This window comes from Ictalurus furcatus, chromosome 18 (genome assembly GCF_023375685.1).
Source record: "Ictalurus furcatus strain D&B chromosome 18, Billie_1.0, whole genome shotgun sequence".
In the NCBI taxonomy this organism is placed as follows: domain Eukaryota; kingdom Metazoa; phylum Chordata; class Actinopteri; order Siluriformes; family Ictaluridae; genus Ictalurus; species Ictalurus furcatus.
The window spans coordinates 22,534,768-22,555,101 of NC_071272.1; the positions used below are offsets into that span (position 1 = coordinate 22,534,768).

A 20,334-nucleotide genomic window follows, 5' to 3' on the forward strand; every position below is an offset into this window, starting at 1 on the left:
CGGGGCAGCTTGTGGACTCATCTGAGTCGTAATATTTCGAATATTTTGTCAAATATTTGTTATTATATTTAGTAGAGTTATAGTCCTACTACTTATACCTCTACTAAATATAATAACTACATTTTATTTATTATATATTTATATATTATATATAATAAATATTATATATATATATATATTATACATATATTTATTAAATATTTGAAAGTAGTAGTAGTGGTAGGAGCAGAAGGATTAATAATAGTAGTCGGAGTAGGAGTAGTAGTGGTAGGAGGAGAAGGAGTAGTAATAGTAGCAGTAGGAGTAGTAATAGTAGTGGTAGGAGGAGTAGCAGTGGTAGTAGTAGTAGTAGTGTTAGCAGCAGGAGTAGAAATACTAGTAGGAGTAGGAATAGGAGTAGTGGTAGGAGGAGGAGGAAGAGAAGGAGTAGAGGTTATTAGTAGAAGTAGTGATAGAAGTAGGAGTAGAAATAATATTAGTAGTAGCAGTGGTAGGAGGAGGAGGAGGAGCAGTAATAGTAGTAGTAATAGTAGCAGTGGCAGTAATAATAGTATTGGTATTAGTGGTAGTAGCAGTAATGGTGGTAGCAGTAATAATAGAGAGGGTATGAGTAGTAATGGAGGCAGTAGTAGTGGTGGTGGAAGTAGTAGTAGTAGGAGGAGTAGTAACAGTGGCGGTAGTAACAGTAGTGGTGGTGGTGCTAGAGATCATAGCAGGAAGAGGAGCAAGAAGTGTAATAGTAGTAGCAGTAGTAATAATAGTAGGAGAAGAAGTAGTAGAGGCAGTTAGTAGGAGGAGTAGTGATTGTATTGCTGTAAATTGCCGTGTAAGTGAAATTGTAGTCGCTCTGTATATAAAAGCGGGCATAAAAATAAAAAATAAAAAGAAATCATGAAATCACCAGGTGTAATATTAGCTCTGCACCTCAAGATGGGGCTGTTGTTTAAAAACAAATAAACAAACAATAACCACACACACCACCGTGTATATCAATAGTTTACACTTTTATTCACATAACCTACAATCAACACCACTAACAGTGCGTGCAGGTCTTAATCCCCACCACCACCAGCACCACCACCACCAGCACCACTACCACCAGCACCACCACCACCAGTATCACTACCAGCAGCACCACCACCACTACCACCACCACCACCAACACCAACACCAGCACCACTACCACACCAGTACCACCACCACCAGCATCACTACCACCAGCACCATCACCACTACCACCAGTACCACCACCAGCACCACCACCAGCACCACTACCACCAGTACCATCACCACCACCACTACCACCACTACCACCAGTACCATCAGCATCACTACCACCACCACCAGCACCACCACCAGCACCACTACCACCAGTACCATCACCAGCACCACCACCACTACCACCACCACCACCACTACCACCACTACCACCAGTACCATCAGCATCACTACCACCACCAGCACCACCACCAGGATCACTACCAGCAGCAGCAGCAGCACCACCAGCATCAATACCACCACCGCCAGCACCAGCAGCGGTGTGTATCAAATCCCAACACAGTGCCTTCATCACCTTCAGTCTGGAAATACTGTAAGGAAATATGAATCCGGAGAATCTGTTCGATCATAAGCACTGATAGATTTCAGAACAACCCCTTTCCTCCTCCTCCTCCTCCTCCTCACCAGGTTTAAAAAAAAAAAGAAGGAAAAGGAAAGAGCAAAACCGAGCGGAGAGGACAGTCACTCAGGGCTAGACAGTCCTACCGACTGGAATAAAGTTGATTTGACGTTGGACGTTCGATATTCGCAGATATGTGGAAATTAAGGGACCGTCTCTAAAGATACATACGACATTGTTATACACGTTTCAACTTCAAAAACTTCAATAGCATTTGAAGGGAGTGACTTACAGTCATATAACCAACTTTAAAGTGTTCTTCTAGGTGTCACGTATGAGAAACACCTTTTAGATTTTTGATATTTATCAAAATAAGCTATTAAATCACATTTAAATTAGACATGAATTTCACTACCGAATGGGCCCATACACAAAATATACCATTTTTTTAAAAGCTCAATAGCATTTGAAGGGAATGATGTACAGTCACAAAACCAACTGGAAAGTGTTCGACTAGGTGTCAGGTATGACGCACACCTTTTAGATTTTTGATATGTAACCCTACAATGCATAAACCATAAAAAACCTTCACGAATGCATAAAGGAGATTAAAATGGCCCGTACTGGATTGAATGGTTTTCTTCAAAAAATAGACGTCCTATTAATGAAATAATTAAAAGAACTGATGATCCACGAATGTTTTAATATTTCAAACATTTTTTGTTTTATTTGTTTTCTTTTCATTTATTTATGTACATGTTTAGTTTGTGGATGGGAGCCAAAGGAATTCAAAATGATTTACATAGGCAGCACTTCCAGTCAACCTTTTGAGCCCTTTTAAACTGCTTCTCTGACAAAGAAAGGCATGCCACATGAAACCCCGTCTTGCAGCAGTGACATTCAATCTGAAAAATGATCATAGTAATCTTATCAAATCGCTCAGTAATCAATTAGTTTCTCTCTCACTCTCTCACCCTCTCTCTCAGTCTCTCTCTTTCATTCACTCGCTCTCTTACACACACAACACACACTTGTAAACAAAATGGTGTGCCCATAAAAATGTTATAACCATTGCTACATTACCCACCCAAAATGTTTTTGCACCACCACCTGGGGATTTTGAGGCAGCCCATAATGAGCAGTAATGTCCCCTCTTGAATACTGAAAACATGCAGTTATATGTTAGCTCGGTTGGCAAATGGTACATACTGTAAATAGCTTTACCATATGTCTACTACTTAATACTAATACTTAGTATGATGTTACAACATGTGTGCTTTTTCTGTGATAAAAATCTACACTTTATACCATAGTCTAAATGGCAGGCGTTTTTGTACAAGTAATAAATTACCTGAGGCTTTCAGAAGCTCCTCTGCCATTGTCAGTCGCAGATGTTCCATGTGCTCCTTGGATGAGTTTATAGTCAAACGGCAAGGGATATTTGGAAACGCACCAACAACTTCTTTTGCCATCTACATAAGACAAGATAAGGTAATGTTTTTTTTTATTGTCCGTGGGAGATTGTTTCACCACAGCAGCCATACGTACATACAAACAAACAAAACACATACAGGAGGGATAGAACAGAATTTTTTCAAAATATATTTCTAAATTTTTACATTTTCAAGATGATACTGGAGAGCGCTGACAGTTTGGTCCAAAATCGATTTTTTTGTTTAATTTATTAAAGATCCGGTGATAGAAAAGGACACATCATATCATTCACCGTTCAATACCCTGTGACAAGAAAACACATCAAAAAGAAGTGGGCCTCTTCACACAGTCATGCTTTTTTTTTCTTCCTAATTTGTAACCCATCTTTTTAGGTACAGTTTATAACAAGCTAAAAATATTACTGAAATCTTGTGGCTGCATGCATGGATTTTGCTTCTTTATCATGTCCTGCTGGGTCTACCACAAACATCTGGCTGGATGCTGCATGGAGATACTGTGCAAGATAAAAAAAAAAAAAACAAAAAAAACAAAAACAGATGAACCTAGAATGAAACTACAAAACAAAGTTTTGTAGAAAAACTTTGAGGTTGGTTTGAAAAAGTCTGGCCTGAAAGTTAAAATTATGGATGGATGGATGGATTAATGAATTCATTCATTCATTCATTCATTCATTCATTCAACTATTCCAGACTCTTGTGTGTGGTGTAGACACGGTGAAAATCATATGGCCTTGTACGGGTTAGTGCATCCATCCATCCATCCATCCATCTTCTATACCGCTTTATCCTTCTCAGGGTCACGGGGAAACCTGGAGCCTATCCCAGGGAGCATCGGGTACAAGGCGGGGTACACCCTGGACAGGGTGCCAATCCATCGCAGGGCACAATCACATACACACTCACACACCCATTCATACACTACGGACACTTTAGACACGCCAATCCGCCTGCCGTGCATGTCTTTGGACTGGGGGAAGAAACCGGAGCACCCGGAGGAAACCCCCGCAGCTACGGGTTAGTTTATATTTGAATTTTGATGGTTTGATGGTTGACTATTGAGAACCACCGCTCCACATTTCAGTTTGTTTCTCTAGTTTTTATTTCTTTAGTATTCTCTTTGGAGAATCTGCTCAGGTCCCCAGCAATATGCCACTCCAAAAGGGGGGAAAAAGTCCGTAAATATCACAAATCTAAAAGGTGTGCCTCATACCTGACACCTAGTTGAACACTTTCCAGTTGGGTAATATGACTGTAAGTCACTCCCTTCGAATGCTATTGAAGTTAGAAACGTGTATAACAATGTCGTATGTAACTTTACAGACGGTCCCTTAATTTCCGCATTTCCGCGAATATCGAACGTCCAACGTCAAACCAACTTTATTCCAGTGTTCTACCGTGGGGAGGAGTCAGGGAGGACACACACACACACACACACACACACACACACTCTCTCTCTCTCTCTCACACACACACACACTCACTCACTCACACACATTCACACACTCACACACTCAGTGCCAACCCGGCTACGAGGTTGGGCCTGCGGTGCCCTGCTGCAACCCAGGACTAAAAAGACACCATGGAGCTGGAGAACATCGTGGCCAACACCGTGCTGCTGAAGGCGAGAGAAGGTAGGATGAGCTCCGGCCATTTCGACACTTTTCCCCCACTCAAGTATACACGGCAGCAGGGCTTCCCTCTGCCTCGGAAACAGCTGCAACCATAAAGCTTGCAAACCTTATTTATTTATTTATTTATTTATTAAATTTCTCGTACGATACTTAAAAAAAGTGTCAGGATTCCATTTCGGGGTTAATTCTTTACAAATAACAACACGCACTACCGCACTAACCTTGGAGAGAGAGAGAGAGCGAGAGAGAGAGAGAGAGAAATGCACCAGGAAAAGAGAAAGCCTGGGCTACGTCCGAGCTCCGCATCCTAGCGCACTAAAGAGTATGCGCGCTCATTAGAATACGTACTCTTTTGTTGTTGTTGTTGTTGTTGTTGTTGTTGTTAGTGCGCTAGTATGTAGTATGTATGCGGTCTCGGTCGTCTCCGCTGTCAGTCACACAGCAGCGAGCTGTCACAGTACAAACCTACTCAATCCTCCATTAAACACAAAGGCCCTTTTTATGAGGCTTTCTTACAAGCGTGTAAGATTAACATAGCTAGTATATAAGACCTAACACGTAATAAACACACATTTAGGCTGTTTAGAGAAAGCTAGCATGGACGAGAAGACAGAATCACGTCCATGATAGATAGCTTGAAAAGCCTGTGTGTGTGTGTGTGTGTGTGTGTGTGTGTGTGTGTACTGTATGTATGTGTTATTACAGACGCCGTGTTTTTAGTCAGATATTACATTCGTCAGTACAAATGTACATCGTCAGACATGTCCTCATGACATTTAGGTTCTTCCCGTCATTGTGTGAAATGAATGAAATTAATGAATTAAACGTTTGTTGTTTTACAAAAATAGCGGCGGTTATTTTCTGTCTGTGCTGCTGTATGGTTATGCTAATAGTAGTAGCATGCTAACTGTAACTACTACTGGGGTTTTTTATATATATATATATATATATATATATATATATATGTATGTATATAAATCTTTACGGGGTTTTTTTATTTATTAAAAAAAATCTTTTCTCAGGCCTCAAATAAGTCATGACATTTCGCTTTCAGTTTTTATATTTATTTATTTTACTATTAGTAGTTTTGGCTGAATTAAACCTTTAAGCTAAAAGCTTCCTTTAAAAGAGTAAACCGCTAACAAGACGAGGCTGTAACGTTAGCTAGCAAAACATATAATGCTAGATATAAAGGCACACGCAAGCAGAAGTTCATTATCGCTTCCTGCTTTAGCCTTCAGAAAGTGTGTGTGTGTGTGTGTGTGTGAGAGAGAGAGAGTTTATATCTTAGTGAGGACCACTAGAACGCTAGACAGTTCTGACCGTGTGAGGACATTTTACGAGGAAAACTGAATTTTATTTATTATATGTCTTTATTTTTTAACAAAATATCCTATTAAAAAAAAAACAACTAAAAGAGTCATTTAAAAAATATTAGTTACTAAGGTTAAGGTGAGGGGATAGATTTAGGTTGTAGAGCAGCATTAGCTGCATTAATAGTTAGGTCCTCACAAAACAGTCCTCACAAGAACAATAAGATCTGTGTGTGTGTGTGTGTGTTCCCCCTTCATCTGCTTGCATCACATCCTCTTATTTAACACCTATTCAAGTAAGAACGTGAGCAACATCTGAAACCAAATAGGTCAGGGGTTAGGATTAGGTTAGGGTTTCCTAACTAAAATTTGTGATGATTCAGCTATGTAAAAAAAAAAAAAAAAAATCTTGCTTACAAAGGACCAACATTTTAATTCTTAACTATTAATGATTAGTTCGTGGCTATAAATAAGACAAATCGATCTGAAGTGCTTCACGCGATCACGTTCGACCAGCGCCATGACTAGCGTTTTGAACTTGGAAGTGTAGAGAAAACAATCGTCTTTAAACACACTGTTTTTGTCGTCAGCTTTTTTTCTTCTGAGCAAATCATGTTGTTTCGAAACTATTCAGACCAGAGACGGTAAACAAGTGAATACGTGAACTGTGAAAACTTTGTTTTCTTGATGAGCTACCTTCAGCTAAATAATTTACATATATGCATGTGATTGGCTGCAGAAGTGGATCTGCTATAAAGCACTCAATGGATCACATTTTTTTAAAAACTAGGGTCGCTGATCAAAAGTGCTTGGTTCGATACGTCCCTGGGTTGGCATTAGGAACTGAAAAGGATTAAAAATGTAATAATTGTACAAGTTTAAACGTTCTGTACAGAATTTTAACCTCAGATCATCTGCATATACCATCTCTTTTTAAAAAAAAAAAAAATATATATATATATATATATATATATATATATATATATATATATATATATATACACCTGTGATATCTCAGAAAAGCGTAATGTCACATAATTTATAATTATGCTGATATTTTATCATCATATCACCCTGCCCTAGCCTACAACCAGGCCACACTCCACCAGTTGACGACCCCTGGAATAACTGGTGCACTTTTTTTTTCTGGATTTTTCCTTCATTCTTTCCCTAATTTGGTCTTTCCCATTTGAATCCACAATCACAGGATAAAGGCTAACACGTGCTTTCTCCGAGACTCATGAAGCCAGCCAACCGTATCTTTCCAAAGTGTTCCACATGCTGTGTAACGCACTCTTGAGGAAACCGCTGTCCGCCCTCTTCCGCATACACAAGTTCATAGACATTTTTACGATTAACTAGTATCGATTTGATTTTGCTCTCTTGGCTCCCGGCCGCGTACGACTGTAGCATCTTCAGGATTCAAACTTGCGATCTCCGCTTTTTCTGTTGCTTTATCTCTCGATTTCTAGCCACTCATTAGGATCGTTGCTAATGCATGCCATATTGCGTTCCTAATAACCAGGGGATTGATTTGTGGAGGCAGAAGAGTAGCGATCCTTCTGTTAAAAAAACTTCTGAAGTGATCCGTCTAATAACCAAACTAACCAAATGTCCAGAGTTAACAGAACCGGAAACGTGAACATTTCTAAGCTGGGTGTTTATCTTAATGATTAATCATGCTATGCCATGTTATTTAACATATTAAATCGCTATGCCGGTTGCTTTTCCTGTTTGGTGAGATTCTGATGTCTGATAGGGTCACATGATTTAGTAATTTCCTCTTGCAAAGTATACAATAAAATAAAATAAGGGATGTAAAAAATCCCTCCAGATTTTGTCCGACATTTGAACCCATCATTATCCCATTTGTTGGTTTGTGAATAATTTCACCACTGATGATTAGATTGTTTTAAAAAGATTTTCACGTGGTCATATACAACGCCATGTCTTGTATGAATACCAGAAGGAACTTGTTTGGCTTTGTCTACCAGACCCCGAATTGAGACACTGTCCTGTTTAAAGGAACTTGTTTGGCTTTGTCTACCAGACCCGGAATTGAGACACTGTCCTGTTTAAATCTAATGTCTTAGCATGCATAAATGGCCCGTGTTATTTGCATTACTGTCCACACTTTCCATAATGAAACAAGCTCGTGTTTTGTTGCCGGTATCATTGACGTATCTCGGATGCCGACCATGTTTTTTGAATTGCAAACGTTGCATGGCACGGCATGGCATGTTCGTCCTGCGGATTTTCTTAACACTTCATTTGCATGTGGATGGTTTTTTTTTTTTATCTTTTTCTTTATTTGGTCCTAATTTTTCAGGTTAATGCTGCCAGATATAGACAAAGGGATCGTGATATATTGGGAATCCTGGATTCAACCATGATTGGTGTGCCATCATTAATCTGACCAAAAATATTTGTTTGTCGTATCATGTGAACCCAGTGATTCATCAGACACCCACAAAACACTCATCAGGAACATCTGAGATGCTCACAGCAGATAATGAAAACATTTTATGATTGGTTAGAGGGGGTATTTGCATATTGTATCCTTCTGTGAAGATTAATATTGCAATAATGATTCGAGTAATAAGGGATTATGTGCGGTTTGCAGGATTGTCCTCTTCCTCATGCTTGTGAATATACAGTAGGTATACTTCCTTGTTCCCAACATATCCGTTTCAGTCACAAGGCTTTTCATTTTAACAACAAGCTTTTGATTGAATGCATTCTAGCTTCATGGCTAATTTGTAAATAGTTTTTTAAAAAAATCATCCAGCAAACTAAATCTTAAAAACTGTATACAATCTATTTTCACCTAAACCTGGACGTTGCTATTCAGGAAGTAGCCTAAACTGGCGTAAAACTATTTTGACAGACTATTTAGTACGGTACTAGTGTGTGGTTCGGGACAAAGCCCGTGACCTCATTTTCCCCTCACATGCCTTGTTGACACGCGTTCTTCCTAACGACAAGGCCACCGTGTCCTGCACCTGGACCAATCATTCTAAAAGTGAGGAAAGGGAACTGCGTGGAGATTGTACAACATCTCTTTTTTCCCCCGAAGCAACATCTATAAGCTTGCACAAACCCTATCGTAGGCTTCGATCCGTCGTAATGCTTAAGGTTCGATGGGAATCGAAGGTGGGTGGAGTCAACCCCGTGTAACTTTATTAAACAGTTAAACAGTGACAGTTAAACTGCTAAACCGTGGCGACATCTGGATACACGCTACCGTGTTGCGTAGTAGTATTTTTAGTACAAGCATGCTGGCTCTGACTAGTTACACTGTAACATAAATGACAGGATTATATTAAAACGTCGTCATTTCTATCATAACAACGTATTCGCGGGGACTCGTGTTGGTGGACGCGCCACTTAATCGACCATAAAGCCACACACAAAAAATAAATAAATAAATAAATAAGAGATGCACCGATTCTAAATTTCTCAGCCGATACCGATAACCGATTATTCAGAGTGATATCGGCCGATACCGATAACCGATACCGATAGTTCTGCCTTTTATACTTTCTTTTAAATGAATAATAATTAATTCCACAATTCTGAAAGAAATGCAAAAAAAAAAACCTTTATTCTCTCCATTTCAACAAGTTGTTTCACAGTAACTGGTCTCATAAACAGAAAACACATGACTCTAATTAACATTAACACATGAACTCAATTCTGAAGATTAAAGTAAGATTTCTGAACTTATTGAATGTTATTAATTTATATTAACAGGATTAAGTGACTGAATTCTAAAAAAAACCCTTCCTGTTTGTCTCACACTCACTCACCACAAACAAAGGCATTCCTACTTCATCACCGAACATCAAACTGGTCATATATAGGTTAATAAAAACCTTTTTTTTGGTGATATTAACTCATATACTCATATTAACATTAACTACATATGAAACATACTACTCTACAAATATTTTTCTGTGCAATATATATGCTACTTTTTTCAACTCATCTTCATTTAAATCTTTCAGCGGTGTACTGGCCCTTTAATTTAAAGCGAGCAGCTCTAGTAGTGCGGGGTGCGGGGGGGGGGGGGGGGGGGGGGGGGGGTGTTTGGGTGGAGGGAGATTAGACTCGATGCCGGAACGCTTCACTGCTGCCACTTCCGGTGTAAAATGTTACCAGTGCAGGGATTAGAGTTTATAAACTGCAGTTTTTTCTTCATTCCGTACAAGAGACATCTTTACAAAATCGATGCGTTTTCCCGCCCTCTTTTGATTGACAGGATATAATCAGCCCTGATCATCGGATGTGTTTATCGGGGGATAGCCGTTAGCGGGAAAAATAGCCTTTATCGGCCGATACATCGGTGCATCGCTAAAATAAATAAATAGAGAAGCTTGTGAGGCAACAAATGTTTACAGCTACTATAACGTAAGCGATAAGAGGAAAAAACTTGTTTCATGGACGTTCCATAACGTTCACGTTAGTGACGTGTCTTTCGTTAATAAATGAAAAATTTATATCGTTGGTAAATCTGCGGTATGGGATTATTTTTTCATTTTTTCGGATTTGTAAAAACGCTCAGTAGCTGGCGCTCCGATATCCATGTACTAACTACGGGAATTCAGTGCTTGCCTGTTAGTATTAGGAGATATTATGATGTTATTTTTCTGCTAAAAATCAAGAGCACACTAGTCTTAGGAATATTTACCGTCGTAAGTTCTCGATCAGTCGGATTAAAAAATTTTGTAATGTTAACACTCGTAATAATAAGTATTGTTGTATGTCACTACCCCTAAGTCTTTAGTTATTAGTTTATAATGCGCAACCTCAAATGTAAGGCATAACTCCAACCCCCCCCCCCCCCCACCAAAAAAAAAAACAACTTTGATGTTAAGGATAACCTCCACAACTGAAACACGCTCTCGTTAAACTCTTTAAATTCTCCATATTGTGCTAGGTCACTACGCTACTGTCAGGTTTGTTTAGATTGCGTGGCAGTGTAGTGTATCTTAAATGCTATTGGCTAGGACTGGGCGATATATTGAAGTAATATCTATATCGTGATAAACGATTACGCGATACACTTTTCTGAGATATCGTCGGTATGGTGATGTATTTGTATTTTTTTTTTTACATTTTTAATAATTACAAATTAAATGGTACTGAATGGATGCCGTTGATTCGATGTCATTTTCATTTTTAAAACTTCGTCTTTGTAGGCATTAGACATCAGTTGAACAATTAAAAAAAAATATTTCGTTACTGTTTTGCGGACAGTTTGTTAGCTACATATTATATCGTGATACGCACTGTGTATCGTATTAACATCGTATCAAGTATCGCGATACGAGCTTTTTGTCATATCGCCCAGCCCGACTATTGGCTGCTGCGTAATTCAGTCAGACGCTTCCTGTTTCGAAAGGAAATGCATCAACATACGGAATCTAATCATAAGGTTTCGCGGGGACTTTAAAACTACGTTGTTCTCGGTCGGATGTCTCCCGTCCCGCTTAACAAGGATGCATAGGCGCTCGGTTTAAGTCATAAAAAGTCATGGTTGTCAAACCAATCATGGGTTGAGTTTCCCATAAGTATCGCAACACAAAGCTCATTGTTAAAAGCCGGAGCGAGCGTCACATCGAACGCTTTGATGTTTACTTGGTAAACGAGTTTAACCGATACGCTGTCATTGGTAGAGATCATCAGAGGTTCAACAGGAGAACAATTATGTATTCAGGGTTGCGTGATATTGAAAAGATTTTAGAACATCATTGTATGAAGGTTCTTTGGTGTGGGTTGATGTAGAATGGGTTTAAATAGTAACATAACGTCATGTTAAATATCTGCTTTAAATACTAACCACAGCTGCGTACTTTCCTGCCGTAATGCCACTCGTATTTAATATTACCTCGATACTCGATACACCTCAGAGGAACGGTAAACATTTTGGTAGCTTGTTTCTAGTAGCAACTGGTGGTAATGTTGCCATCTCACAGCTCCGGAGTTCGATCCTGATCTCGGGGTCCGAAACGTTCCAGCAGGGGGATTTGGTTAGCTAAACTGCCCCCTAGGGGACGATCATTTATTCATTTAAAATCGTGTAAGATTTGACACGGTGAAAGTTTCATCCTCAGAGGCTCCGCCCACAGCCCACAGATCTTGACGTTTAGCCTCAAATCTTTCATTTTCACGACATTAAAGTGAGGTTTTCGCTTCCGTTTCGAAACGGGTAGCGCGCCAACGGTTCGTATCTGTATTTATTATTCTGTTCAATCCAAATAACGTATCAATATTCAGATCACGTCCGTATTAATTACGGGGCGTCAACCAGGCTTCAGGTGAACACTGATTGTTTGGGGTGAGGGGCGTGTCCTGTTGAGATGTCGTGAACCTTCTTACGTGGTCTTTATCAAGAGTTTTACGGTAATATTGTAACGAATACGTTAAGCGTGTGCGGTCTTCTGTCCGTTATTCCTCCGCTCGTGTGCACGATGTCCTGAAGTACTCGGCAAATACACGGTTACCAAACAATAATCCAGGACTAAGACACGTCCTCTTGGTTTCTCCTTTAATTTATCATCACCTGTCCAGTCTTAATTTACGATCCCATGTCTTCTAGTATTGCCTAGTTTTTTTTAAGTGTAGCACATCACAGTAGTTTCAGCCTGAATGAAACCTGAATGAAATTCGCAATTCTTCGTATGAGCAAAATAAACATGTATGACAAACTAAGGATTCCTGGTTACTAATTAAACGGCTGAGTTCTCCACTTCTGACAATAAAATATGCCATAAACTTTGGCTAGCGCCATGGTTTTATTTAAATCTTGCTTATGCTAACATTGTATAATACAATTGTGGCGTATTTTTACGACTGGTTTCCAGTACATTCAAATCTACACATTTTTTTGCAAATATATCTTTTACCTGCACCCGAATGCCTGATTTGTTTAATTCCAAATAAAGCCAAAACCAAAGCCATGTTTGTACGCCAAGCGAATCATTTTCAGTGTGTGGAATCGACTCCAAAGCTTCATGGTTGACTCAGTAACTGGATTCAGTGAATCGACTCTTTTTGGAATCGACGTCGACGTGAACCGAAAGCAGGATGGAAGGCCTGATGACTTAAAAATACAGACTGTGTAAGATACGATGACGAAATGCAGCGAACAGTTTTAGCAACTTACAAGATAATTGATTCGCTAGTGTCGCTGCATGACATACACAAGTAGGAAAACATTTTCTACCCATCGTGTTGCCATAGAAACTACCGACTTTTTGACCGAACTAGCATGAGGTAATGTTATGTCAGGAAAGAGGGATCAATATGACCACAGATAGCTATATAGCTAGTTAGTTTGTCGGTAAACGAGACCTTTCAGCCGTACTCGTGTTCGACGCACGTGAATCGAAGAGGGATGTCACGTGACTCGTCTCGGCCCGAATCCGCGGAAAATCTACGGTAATTTTGAAAAATCGCAAACTCCTCCGAATATTGCGGAGTTTCCTCGATCTTGCGATGATTTCTGCGATCGTAAGATCCCAAATCGCAGTCCTGGACGGACAGATTTCCGATCCAATTTCCATCAAATGTTGCAGCGTGATTGACAACGCAGTCCAACTAATCGATCGCGAAATTCTTCGCTAACTAACTTTACTGTCGGATTTTTAGCGATTAGCTGTTGCAGTATTAGGGCTGGACGATATGATGATTTAATATCGATATCGTGATAAATCATCGACATGATGCTTTTCGTCGATATTGTCGATATTGTGATCGGTTTCATAACGTAAATATACTGTTAAAAAAATCGTTCTGATGTTCAAAATTTGCGCTTCATCTGAAAAGTTTAAATGTATACAATATTTCTGTCCCACTCTTTTGACGTTTTTTGTTTAAAAAAAAATAAATTGCTCCTTTTCAGTTTTAAATTTGTAGACATTATTTAAACCGTTGAATTGTTTTTAACGTTTTGTTATTTATTTATTTTTAATTTCTGTACTTTTAATGACGATATATCACGATACATGGCTTGTGTCCTAGAAACACCTTTAAGGATCGTGATGTAATATTTTTTATCATATCACCCAGCCCTAGTCTGAACACGCTGCGGCTCTAACGGTTTGGTTTCACGTCCAGATCTCACGTACAGCCAGTTCACGTGACCGTGGTCCTTGTATACCCGGCTGCAGGGTGTGTTTTCCTAGGACACGCTTTCCTTCTCTAAACATTAGTGACTTACACTCTGCCCTGTTCCGTCTGTGTTCCTGGAAACATGTGAATAATTTATACGCAGTCAGCGCAGACGGTTGAATCACTTAGACGGTCTCGCTCAGACTGATGCGATGTTCCTCTGCAGCGTCCTAATAACAGCTATCTACACTTAACACGCTCGCGGATTCGATTATAGATAGAACCGAATTAGAGCGGGAATTATTATTTGATTTAAGAGGTTGGGAAAACACGTACAAGACGAGCGTCGCTATTTGACGCCGTCATTAACACCAAAATCATGCCTAGGAATATAATTCGTGGAAAAAATTCATGCTATAGGGGCTATTTATTTATTTATTTAGCTATTTATTTATTTTTGAACAATTGTCGCGCTAAATGCAGCAACGACCTCTACGTTACGTTATGTAGTCAGACAAATATATATTTTTAATATTGTTAATGGAATCGTATTCAGCTTTCATTTGTTTTCTTTTATATTCGGCTCGGAATCGTTTATTCGTTTATTTTTATTTCATTAATTTGCATATTTACTTTGTTATGTATTTTATAAAAAAATTTCTATTTGTTTATTTTATTGTATGATATATTAATGTATGATTTTAGATGTTCATATCAGGGATCACCATCCCACCGTTACTTTCTCACTACAGGCGTTTTTATTATTATTATTATTATTATTATTATTATTATTATTATTAGTCTCCGCTGATGGTAATGATAGTCCACAGTGCTATACTATACCCTTTCTACTTACAGTAATATACAGTAACTGGACCTGCACCTAGGCTGAAGTGTATTCTTATGCGCCTCACCTCTGAATTCCGCCCCCATCCATAACCCCCCCCCCCTCCCCACCGCCGCCCCCCGCACCACTGTAATTTCTTTGCAATGCGATTTCTATTTCTAATCTAATCATCTTTTACAGCCTATATAGTTCCTGTGTCTAATTTGATTTTTGCTCGTCTTCTTTGCAGGAGGGGGTGGAAACCGAAAAGGCAAGAGCAAGAAGTGGAAACAGATGCTTCAGTTCCCTCACATTAGCCTGTGCGAGGAGCTCCGCCAAACTATAGGTAGAAGGAGGCTTTTTATAAACGTCATAAACCTAAAGATGATACATAATTTGTAATAAATACCTTGTCAGAAATGTACCTACTGGGTTTTTTGTTTGTTTTTTTGTTTGTTTTTTGCAGGCCGTGTGAACAGATAGACCGCGTTTAAAATTTTAAACGATATTGCGCACACTTTTGCTACAGGAAGGTTCCGGTAACTCAAATAAGAACTCTTTAGAACTGTCTCACATTTCTAACTGTCCGGTATCGGGGCCCCGGAGTAGCTTCGGATTCGGGAGAGGAACCCGATGCGTTCTTCTGCTGCCGTAATTCAGGGTTTTTGGCGTGTCGAGGTGCTTTTCTGCTCAACGCGGCCGTAAAGAGTGGTCATACGAGCGGATACCGTAGCCTTACTATCGGCCTCGAACCACCGGTCTCTCCATTCTCTCTCTCTCTCTCATCAACCTGCAAAAACTGGATGTTTTTCCTCATTCCTCATGATGTTCGATGTGAACTGACGCTCTTGACCTGTTTCTGCACGATTTCATGCATCGTGCTGACACCTAATCGTCTGATTGGATAATTAAGCGACTGTCGAGTGTATATAAGTGGATCCTTTTTATTAACAGGATGAAATCTTGTGTTATTTATGCCGTGTGGATCTTCTCGCAACTGGCTGCAGTATCTGGTCGTGTCACGTTGTCCTCACAGTTGTCGGTTTTGTCATTCTAGGCAGCGACCTGAAAAAATAACGCGCCCCACACCAGCGGCGCTCGTGCAACCGTCTCGTTATCTCTCCGAGGTCAGAGCTTCATCATAATCATGCTCGGTTTTGCAACCTTGCACTGCCTGACTCAGAAAGATGGAAACTTTTTTTTTTTTTTTTCTTTCGTATGTCTTAAGAGAATCCGTTAGGCAAAGGAGACTGTTATAAAAGATCCGCTTTTTTTTTTCTTCTTTTTCTTTAACGCGCTTGGGATGTTAAAAGGGACCTAAACATGTACGAGTAGTCTTGGGGTTAATCGCAGCGAAAGAGATGCGGTTTCCTAACAGGTGGCGTGTGACAATGAACACACCGCGATGTCAGTCAGCACCTGAAGAAGAAGAAGAAAAAAAAAACCCCCTCGGTCTCTGTTTCGACTTTTCTTGCGTCCTGCTGTGCAGGGAAATCAGATGAGAAGCGATGGCACTGATTTGATACGCGAGATCGGATCCAGCAGCAAATTCCGGATCGGATATCGGAAGGGAACGGAGTACGAATCCGACCTTCCGTAGTGAAAATAATCACCTAAGTTACCATGACAACATCTAGGGTCAACGTTTTGTACCACAAACCATTAAGTCTAGTATTAATAGTCGATTATTGGTGCCATTATTGTGGTCGAGACAGTGACGTGTTTTTGGAAAAGCGCCGAAGGTATTGAAGATTTGGGAACTGATATGGAAGGTAACGTAGCAGTTAAACTGCTGCATATTAAGCCATAAAAAGAAAAAGAAAAAAGAAAAACGCTCCACACGCCATGACGGCTCGAGTCTGCTGTAGTTACATGGAGAGGAAACTGTGGCAAGGCCGAAAAGAGGATGTTGTGCACGATGTTGTTCACTCTGCTGCTTGCAAGACATCATCGCAGCTCTTCGCATGTGGAAATGAAAGCGAATATTTTGCATCGGCTTTCGGCGGTGGGTTTGGAACGGTTCCACGAATCAAAAAGCAGATAAATAAATAAATCAGTTCGGCTTGTAACGGTTTAACAGGAGTAGGCTTGGAACCTCCTGTTCTACATCAAAAAGAAGAAAAAGAAACCCACGTCGATGCGTCTCGAATTCATTCGAGGCGTTCGCACCCGGCAGCGCGTGACCCGGAACAGCCGGGTCGATCTAGAACGTGGGTTCTCAGAGGTCAGGAGCTCTCGGCGAACCAGAGCCGAGCCGAGCCACGGGAGGAAGGAAGCTTTGTGGAAGACGTCGGTTGCCAATTTCACAATCGCACAATCACACAATCGCTTCCGGACCGTTGGTGCGTTTCTGTATGAATCATAGAACGCAGTGTCTACACGACGTGCAAGCCTTCTCTGGTCTGCCGGAAGAAGCGTGGTCTGGGGTTTGCGTTAAGACGTGAACTCGTAGAAATGGGTCATGCCGTGTGCGAATGCAGGGCTTGGTGCTGAGCACGATGATTTTTAAAGGACGGTCTTTAGTTACTTACATGTTATTTCCTGTTATAGGTTAAGGAAGGTATTCAAAGACAACTCCCGTGTTAAACGCCGATTAGGCTGCGTTTCCGTGTAAACCGTCGCCTAAAGCGACCGGTAGGAACCGTGTCGTCGCCACGATGAGACGGCTTCACGCACTTATCCGAGCGTGTCCTCAGATCCCCATGTGGATTTCTGCTTTTCTAGCCTCGAGTTTCGACATGTTGAGATGCTTTTCTCCTCAAAACGGTTGTAAAGACTGGCTCTTTGGCCTGAAGTATGTGGACACCTGACCATCACACACGTACCTGGTCCTCCCACAAAGCTAAAAGCACACACTTGAACGTCAGAACGTCTTTGTACGCTGTAGCGTTACGATTTCCCCTAAGAACTAAGAATCCCGAACGCCGTTCCAGCATCACCGTGCACAAAGCGAGATCAGTGAAGACGTGGCGTGTGAAGGTTGGAAGAAGGTAGAAGAACTTGAGCATCCTGTCCAGAACCCTGACCTCAACCCCACTGACTCATCACCTTTAGGACGAACTGGAACTGGAGCCTCCTCGACATCCCGACGTCAGCGCCCGACCTCGACCGCGCTAACGCTCTTGTAGCTCTTGTAACGAACACGAATCCCCACGGCCACGCCCCAAAAATCTAGAAGAATGGAGCTTATTATAACGGCAAAGGGGGAATAAATCAGGAATGGGGTGTTCAATAAGAACACGAGAGCGATTCGTAGGTGCCTATATCGTGTATTTAAAAAATGGACAAGGTTTGGATGGATCATGGTGCGTTGTAGGGATTGTTCTGCTTGTTTTCGGGGAGGTGTCCATTACAAACAAAACACTCCGTTTTATTTTTAAAACCAGCGATGATCGCACAGCGTTCTTTCAGTTCCATCAGCCAATCTAGAGTTTCCCGCCTAGTTTTTACAGGTTTCCGATTGGACGGATGGAGAGGTGGAAATCGGGGTTTAATATTTAAGTCATTGCAATGAATGGGAATTCCTTCAATACCATGATGCGTGAGAATTTAAACCCGTGCTGTAATGAACATTTTTGGCATGCAGGCTACGACTAATATAGAGGCCTTTACTTCGGAAATGATGAAATAATTCCACGCAAAATGGATACTTCCTGGTGTATAAGTCAAGTAGTGTTTATTAATAAAGTAGAACATGAACAATAAATACTTGTTGGTGTTGGTGCTCTGGGCGAAAAACAAATGAAGGAGCAGTGTATTGCAAAGAAGCAGAGAATATGGCCTAAGGGGGGTTAAAAAGTTCCTATTAAAGATAAATCTCAATCATATGATTTCCTGCGAGTCGGAGTCTAATTTGTCTCGATGGCAGTATAATCAGTAGATGGGGTTTAGATGTGTATCAGTCCACGGCGAGTCGCCCAGAAGTCTGCTCTCTCTCTCCCTCTCTCTCTCTCTGTCTCTCTCTCTCTCTCTCCAAACCTTGCTCCTTCACTGCAGAACAAAAATAAAAAAAAAGTGTCTGTTTGTGTGTATTTGAAATGAATCGAGATCATTGATGTAGAAGATGAAAGACCGAAAGTTCATTTGGCTACGAAAGACTTTTCAGAGTTTGACTCATCATGTCGGCTACGCCCGTGCAGCCGTTTCTACCCGTGTAAAGCGAAATATATTGTCACAGGAAGCAGGAAGTGAAAACCAAAAGTGCGTGTCACTTTAAGAAGAGCGCAAGCCCTTGTCGGTTTTGTTCAGTTCGTAGCGTAGCGCGATTTAGGATGAGTAGGAAGTCGATTTTTCCCGTTCTGTTCTGATCTTATACCACGGCGTTGTCGAATTCTGAAAACCTGAAAACCGGCCAGACGCCGTCCCGGATTTAATACGTAGACGTCACTACGGTAACGGCTCGTTCACGGGGACACGAGTCTGAAACGTTTCGCAGACCGATCTAAAAACGTGTTGTTATTTAACAGATAAAACGCTTGACGTGGCGACGCGGTTTGTTTGGGAGTTTGTTTAAGGAGTCTCCAGTGTCGGCGCTTTGCAACAGCCAGGAGAACAGGAAGTCGAATTCGTAAACGTAAACGTTCGCCCGTTCGCGAATAAATAAATAGAGAAATGTCGGTAAATCGCTGAGGTGTAAGAGGATGTGATGTTATAAGAAAAGAATCCACTTCGGAAGCGGTCACAGTAACTCCGAATCACACCGCTGCATCATGGATTATTCCCCCCCCCCCCCCTTTCGCAGCACACCTGGTCGTGTTTTGTTTCGTACGTATATATATATAGATACATATATATATATATATATATTTCCATTTAGTGACGAAATTCAGATTAAAAAACAAAGAATTTTATTACGTCCCTCGCTCTCTCGAAGTATTCATATTTAGTTACCGTGTAATTAATAGCATTTACTGAAACGTGCCTGAGGACGAATAAGTCCAACGCGTAATAACAACGCAGCGTTCGTATCATTTTCATCATGAAGCTATAAACAGAGTGCTCCTGTTATTATTATTATTGTTATTATTATTATTTCCCCCCTATCACGTATGTCTTATGAATATCTTCTACACAATGGGCACTTTGTTACTGACGGGTAGGAGTGGAGACTTTTCCTTCTGGATACGAGTGTCTGTAATTATCCCAACTAGGGCGTGCAGTTAACCTCTAGGAGGGTTTATATTGCACCCCAAAGGGAGCAGAGCTGCAACGTGATGCCTTTTTTTTTTTTTTTTTTTTCCTGCGAGCACCAAAACAAGCTATAAATAAAATTCTGTAGTAGTTTTATTTGACGCTTCTGAATAAAGATTTTTTTTTCCCATGAAAGGCTCGACTGTTCATTAAAACAGAGTCGTTTTTATATCCTCGTCTTCAGAAT

General features: G+C 40.6%; 2 protein-coding genes across 3 annotated transcripts in view; one reads left to right on the plus strand and one right to left on the minus strand.

Annotated features, from left to right (window-relative positions):
• Nucleotides 1–239: 239 nt before the first annotated feature.
• LOC128622178 (uncharacterized) lies at nucleotides 240–4,342 on the minus strand. 2 transcript variants are annotated; one of them, XM_053648471.1, is made up of 3 exons: nucleotides 4,283–4,342; nucleotides 2,970–3,090; nucleotides 240–2,523 (listed from the first exon to the last, which is right to left on the minus strand). In XM_053648471.1, the coding sequence occupies exon 3, from the start codon at nucleotides 1,507–1,509 to the stop codon at nucleotides 1,180–1,182; it is 330 nt and encodes a 109-aa protein (XP_053504446.1). In that variant the 5' UTR covers nucleotides 1,510–2,523; nucleotides 2,970–3,090; nucleotides 4,283–4,342; the 3' UTR covers nucleotides 240–1,179. The 2 variants fall into 2 exon arrangements, with proteins under 2 accessions (XP_053504446.1, XP_053504444.1); XM_053648469.1 differs by lacking the exon at nucleotides 4,283–4,342 and adding an exon at nucleotides 3,238–3,377.
• A 222-nt stretch (nucleotides 4,343–4,564) lies between these two features.
• The window catches only part of grk6 (G protein-coupled receptor kinase 6), a 33,862-nt gene continuing 18,092 nt past the window's right edge, over nucleotides 4,565–20,334 (plus strand). The window contains exons 1-2 of the mRNA XM_053648468.1: nucleotides 4,565–4,703; nucleotides 15,208–15,303. Of these exons, the coding sequence (XP_053504443.1) occupies nucleotides 4,652–4,703; nucleotides 15,208–15,303 (148 nt within the window). The 5' untranslated portion in view covers nucleotides 4,565–4,651. The remainder of the gene's footprint in view (nucleotides 4,704–15,207; nucleotides 15,304–20,334) is intronic.

Bases quoted from the DNA above. Each gene is read 5' to 3' on its own strand.
- LOC128622178 (XM_053648469.1), bottom strand. From the start codon at position 1,570: ATGAAGGCACTGTGTTGGGATTTGATACACACCGCTGCTGGTGCTGGC.